The 6,000-nt window shown below is 38.5% G+C and overlaps 2 protein-coding genes across 2 annotated transcripts in view; both read right to left on the minus strand.

Moving 5' to 3' along the window:
- The window catches only part of eps8l2 (EPS8 like 2), a 28,692-nt gene extending 27,222 nt beyond the window's left edge, over positions 1 to 1,470 (minus strand). Inside the window, exon 1 of the mRNA XM_059334524.1 lies at positions 1,245 to 1,470. The gene's annotated coding sequence lies outside the window, so the exon portion shown is untranslated. The remainder of the gene's footprint in view (positions 1 to 1,244) is intronic.
- A 1,670-nt stretch (positions 1,471 to 3,140) lies between these two features.
- LOC131973602 (transmembrane protein 80-like) lies at positions 3,141 to 5,662 on the minus strand. Its single transcript, XM_059335641.1, has 6 exons — positions 5,644 to 5,662; positions 5,426 to 5,442; positions 5,239 to 5,332; positions 5,061 to 5,153; positions 4,231 to 4,432; positions 3,141 to 3,545 (listed from the first exon to the last, which is right to left on the minus strand). The coding sequence occupies exons 1-6, from the start codon at positions 5,660 to 5,662 to the stop codon at positions 3,533 to 3,535; spliced, it is 438 nt and encodes a 145-aa protein (XP_059191624.1). The 3' UTR covers positions 3,141 to 3,532.
- Positions 5,663 to 6,000: the final 338 nt, after the last annotated feature.

The following is a 6,000-nucleotide window of genomic DNA, read 5'->3' on the forward strand; positions in this document are numbered from 1 at the left end:
TTTCTCATTTGGTGGTTAATGTGTAGCCATGGGGTTATTCCTAAACGTAGCGAACCCAAATGAAAGCACATTCCTCTCAACACAGAGCTAAATGCTGTAATTAAGGCTGAGGGTGACATCAGATTTAAATGTATGCTGGCAACGTGTACTTTTCTGCTCTCTTTCCACAAGAAGAACCAATACCAAAGTAATACAGCACTTGAATTACTCCATGAATGAATCATGAATCACTGGATAATTTCAGTGTATTAGTATTACTTCAAACCTGCAGCCTTTACCACAAAACATTAATAATGTGCTGACGAGTAGCCTAGCAGACATTTTCTAAAAACACTATAAATCATTCATAATAAATAGATTTTATAAACAAATAAGTGCAACCAAGCTCAACTTTTAAACCAACATGAACGCATTAATAAAATCCTGCATCTAATCAGCAAAAAGCTCAAACTGCATATAATTACTTCATACCCTGTTGGGTTATTTAACACATTATATGTGAGAGGTTCAGGGACACCACAAGCTAAAAACTCCTAAGCTCTCATGAGGTTAGGCCCAGATATCTAATAGGTCATACAGGTGTGGCTGCAGGATGTAGAAGGTATGTGGTGACTTAGTAGAAGTCAGCATAGTTTTGGCATAAAGCATATTATTGTTACTCAGATAGGCTTTATTATAAAACAAGCCCACCATCAGGGAGGTTCAGAGAGTACAGGTGACCCTATGGGGCTCATGCAAAGGTCTCTGGTGCTGGGGTGGGTGTGGATCAAGGGCCCAATTTGGAAAATAGTGCCCCCCTATCCAGAATTCCTAATGGTGAGCTAGATTATAGATGAGGACGAACAAAAACACTTTTTAAAGCCATGTTTCAACTGATGTAGCCACATGTTAAACAAGCACATTTTCACACACACACTTCAAGGTGTTACATTTTCAAATGAGTTCTTAGGTTTAATTTGAGTATGACAAATATTTTAATTTTAAATATTAAAGAAAAAAAAACGCAAACACCAAAAGAAGGTGGCTATTAAAATGTCAAAGAGCTCACAAAGCCATAATTATAAAGTCGAACAGCAATTAGGGAACTCCACCTGCTGAGGAAGCTCACGATACGACTGTAAACTCCAGAGCAGTTACTGGGTGTAATTTGTGGTGAGATTTGTCATGTGGAAAGCATGTTTTTGTGAATAAAAAAAGTAGAAGAAAATTAGAAGTATTTTCTACCCCTCGTAGCGTGAACTCACAGTGGTGTTTTCCGGACGGGATGCTCGGGGTGACAAGCGTGGGCGATACAGCGCCTGGAGCATCAGCCTGCCATCGCAGCTCGGGACAGGAAAGTCCGCAGGAAAGTGTCAATAATTTTAACCAATTGTTTTTAAGTAGAAAAGCTGTAATCCAAGACTATAAACTACACAGTTGCCGTCCTACACAGAGCGCAGATGTTTGTTGTCGGTTCCCTGAAACACAGTCTCTGAGGAGGTGAGGCGGGAGCAGGTGAGTGATAGGTGACTCTGCAGGTAACTCAAGCTGAGAGGGGAGGAGCTCCACGGGCACGTTCCTGCAGGGTGGGCCGCTCGCTCTAAGCTTTTCACACTCAAATGGCAGTGAGTGCTTTGGTTTGGATACATGCTGGTGATGCAACTTACTCATCTGTTTTATTAGCCTGCTCTACATAAAGCAACAGCACCCCACACTGTGCAGCTTCATTTAAAAACAGCAACAGATCTATATTTATTTGTGGCGTCATATGACAAGCTATGTTCTCTTTGGATAAATTATGTTTTGTTATAATAATAAAATTAATAATAATAATAATAATAGCAGTATTAAACAAAGAAGAAAGCACACACCAAAATAACAGGATAGTGAGGAAATTATCTTAAATGACATAAATTACTTTTTTGGGTGGGGAGGTTGTTTTCCCTTTTTAAATCATCTTGTAGTACATTTTGTGTTTTCCATTTTTTAATCATCTTGTGAAACTCTGATTTATCTCCGGACCCTTTGGGGAATCCTGACCCTACCTTTGGGAACCACTGCTGTAAAGCACAACTGCCCCAAGAACACCTTATATGAAATTCCCTGAGTGGCATTACCAACATTTATACAATTAAAAAAACAAACAGATTTCAGAAAGGTTGTTTATGATATACAAATGCAATACATTTTATATGAAAGCTCTTATGTTGTGGTATCATATTTCATTTCCACAGGTTTCACTTTGTGCAGCAAAGCAGTGGCCGGTCTAAACTAGTTGGATTCAACAGGCCGAATGAAAGAGGAGCAACAGTGTGGAACACTGCCCAGGTTTCAGTGACACTGGCTGGTAAGAATGACCACTCTTTGTCCAGCAGTAGTGAGCTGTCCCTGCAAAGAAAACCATTAAGACAATGCAGTTGCCCTACTCCAGGTATAATCCTGTTTGTGAACAATGACCTGAATGATTGTGTTTGAAGAAAAATGCCAAAACAATGAACACACTCTGCATGAAACCAGCAATGAGAGGTGATTAAACAGAGGGAAATATAAATTCTTGCACACAGACCAGCTTGACCTACAGTCAGTGACTTGCACAACTGTTTGTCCATGTGTTCGGCTGTTGCTCAAGCGTAGGCATTCTGAAATGTGATTTGTTTTGAAACTGGTTCCTTTGGAAACCTTGCCATTGGGTTTGATCATTAACTTAAGCTGTCAAGGGTGAGAAATCACCTGTTTGAAGAATGTGGGGTCAGAAATTACTAAAAGTTACAACACTAAAAAACAGACCATCCACTGGATGAATAAAGTGCAAAGGATCAGAGTTGATCTGACATAAAATGTGCACAATTAAAAGTCAAGGGAGCCAAACTAAAATATTAAATCTCAACCTACAAATTGTTATTCAGGTGACATTTGAGTCAGTGCTGGGTACTCATAAACACACTACTAATCACACAGCAATCGATCAATAGGACTATTTGAAGGTTATTTGCATGCATAGTAAAGTGTGACCACACTCTATCAGACCTGAGTTACTGACTTATTAAAGCCCAGAAATGGAAGACATGTTCTTTTTTCAGTAATAAAATCAGTGTTGCCACTATTCAATTCTTAACTAAATCAATTCTGCCCTCTACTGGACAAAAACTGAACAAATATGAAACTTTTAAAATGTGGTATTTTTAATATACATGATCAATAGTAACACAAATATAGATATTCATCTTTAAAAATGCAATATATATACATATAGGGAAATGTTACATGAAAGCAATCTCTGTTAGTATGTCTCTATATCAAACAGTCCTGAAAGCACCAAAATGAAATCCCTGAGGTATCTCATAGCACAACCATTAAAAGAAACATTTAAAAAAATATATCATCCCCACCTTTAAAGTATTCTACAGTTATAGTTAGTCGGTTATAAAAATAAAAAAAGTTTAAACAAACAATCTTCATCCTGCAAATATTAAAAAAGACAAAGTCACTTTGATTTCTGATTGCACCAGTTCTGTGAGTTCAGCTGTAACATGAAGATGTTGAGGAGGCTTCTTCATGAATAAACACTGAAAGACACAAACAAGAGCAAATAAAAAACTGTTATTACTGTACATTCAACTGTGCCTGATTAAACCTAAAGTATATGTGACAAAAAAAGTGTTTAAGACAGTGTTAGTGATCTAAAATCAATCAGTATTCATCCACATTGATTTATGAATGTATTCCAGCCATTATCCACCTGAAAAAATATCCTTCTTTTCAGATTAAGGGATTGTATTATTGTCTTAGATCTATCTTGGGAGGAAAATGTGGAGGATGTGACGACATTGTAGAAGGTATACAGTATCACCTGAATGAATGCCACCCATATCAATAATTCAAACAAGTCCTAAAGAGAACCAAGGGCGTTTTTCATTCATGGACAAAAGCATGAACAAAAGAAAAGCTCAGTGCAGTCAGGTATTTCACAATGCACATATGAGATGCTAATTACGCCGACATATCTTGTCAATCAAAATAAATGGAGGCTTTAAAATGTAGGCCACTCTCCTCATGTGATAATGAAGTATGTTATCGATGTATGACACCGGATTTTGTAATTTACCGGCCCGTCTATCATTTATAATGACAACTTTAAAAAAAAAGACTGCTTGTGATCTCACATGTCACATAATCCAGTGAAGCCATCTATCATGGCAGATGAGGTTTAGTAAACTTCCTGTGATGAAAACGTATGAGAGTGGGACTGACCTGGCCAGTCGGGCTAAAGTGCTGAGAGCCATTACTCCATCTAAGCCGTAGACAACGAGTAAGATACTGCTGATGATTACGTCTGCCCGCATCACGTACGTCTGCCATACCAGGAAGTAGATCGTCAGCAGGATAGCCGTCCCAGTCAAAACGAGATTGCCCAGAATATATTTCTCACTCTCCGTTAGGTTCCCCTTCACACCTGCAGACAGGGTCACAGGGTCAATTTTTCCCCTTCTGTCGAATGTGACTCCCCTAACATTATGGAGGTGCACAACTAAGTAAGTGGCATGCCCCTTTAATAATAATTATTGTACTCAGTGCACTTGGGATTGTCATGGAAGATCTTAAGTCATGTGATTTGTAATTTCCGAATACCAACAATTTTCCAAAACATATCACAGGTTTTCAGAATTGCTATTTGCCAAGCAAAAGCAGCAGTAAAACAAGAAAGGCATGTACAAGAATTATGCACAGTAAGAATGATTTTGTTTTCAAGTGCTTTTGCTTTTTCTTTTTTTTTTGTTGCAAAATTATGTTGTTTGTTTACATGTTTACATTTTCCCCCATGGAAAGGTGGAAAATGTATATGCATTTAAATGGTGTATCTTGTGTGTTTATCTGACTTTACAGTTTAATAATTGACAAACAATGTAAAAAGTGGCTGTTATGAAGGTCAAAACACAGTCGTCGACCTTAAAATATATTATATGCTTTAGGAAATTGATGGTAAGCAATGATGTATGATATTGCAATAAAGTATATATGAATTGTATGCAAAAACTGGCATGGCTCAGGGCTGTATGCTGTGATTCTGTCTGATCACTCACCACAGAAGAAATGGAGGAACTCCAGAGCAGCCAGGAGGAGCAGCAGACAGACATCACAGGCCAGATCATCAGCAGGATAAGACAGCACCAAGCCTGACAGCGACACACACATTCACTGCTCTCTTCGGGTACATCAAAACAGCTAAATCTGGGACTGTGTGACATATTCAGCACTCACTCTTTCTGATGATCAGGCTGAGAGTGAACAGGAAATAAAAGGCAAAGTAGACTGATGTCAGTTTCAGCAGCAGCTGGAAAGTAACAGATGACAGCTGGGTGCGGAGTTAAGGTGTCATTCATCATCATCAGTCAGTGACAGAGGGAGGCGTATGTTCTTTGCTTTAGAGATTAAATTAAAAGGATACTACATTGGCTGATCTTCCTAGAGCGAGGGAGGGAAACAGAAACGCAAAGTTAATTCGTTTTCTTCACATCATTGAATGAACACAATGAACCAAAATACTAGTATTGATATCTGTTCTATTTAAAGTTGTTGTTAATAACAAAGCGTTAGCGTTAAATGACGTTTCATTGACTTTGATGCAGCGCCTTAGTTTATAACCATAGCAACGCGTCCACCTACCTGGTCCTGGCATCGCCATTTTGATTTTTTCCCCCTCAGCTTTTTCCACTTACAGCCTCAAAGATGAACGTCTCTACCTACTGGCTGGAGGATGAACTACAACTAGGGGCAGTGGCTCTGAAATGATGGGAGAAGTGCACGGTTAAAGTGTATAAAGTCCCAGTTGTCTGTAAACAGGTTGTGTGAGTACCGCATGGATTTTTTTGTAGTTTAGCCAGAAATGCTACATTTATATACAATGGGAGAAATTTAAGTAAACATATTACTGAGAGACATTGGCGGACAAAAGTAGCCTAAAATGTTGAGATGATGCTCACATGGAATTTTTAACATTGTGTTATTAGGCTCTAATCAAGG

The sequence above is a fragment of the Centropristis striata genome, chromosome 6 (assembly GCF_030273125.1).
Source record: "Centropristis striata isolate RG_2023a ecotype Rhode Island chromosome 6, C.striata_1.0, whole genome shotgun sequence".
Taxonomy (NCBI): Eukaryota; Metazoa; Chordata; class Actinopteri; order Perciformes; family Serranidae; genus Centropristis; species Centropristis striata.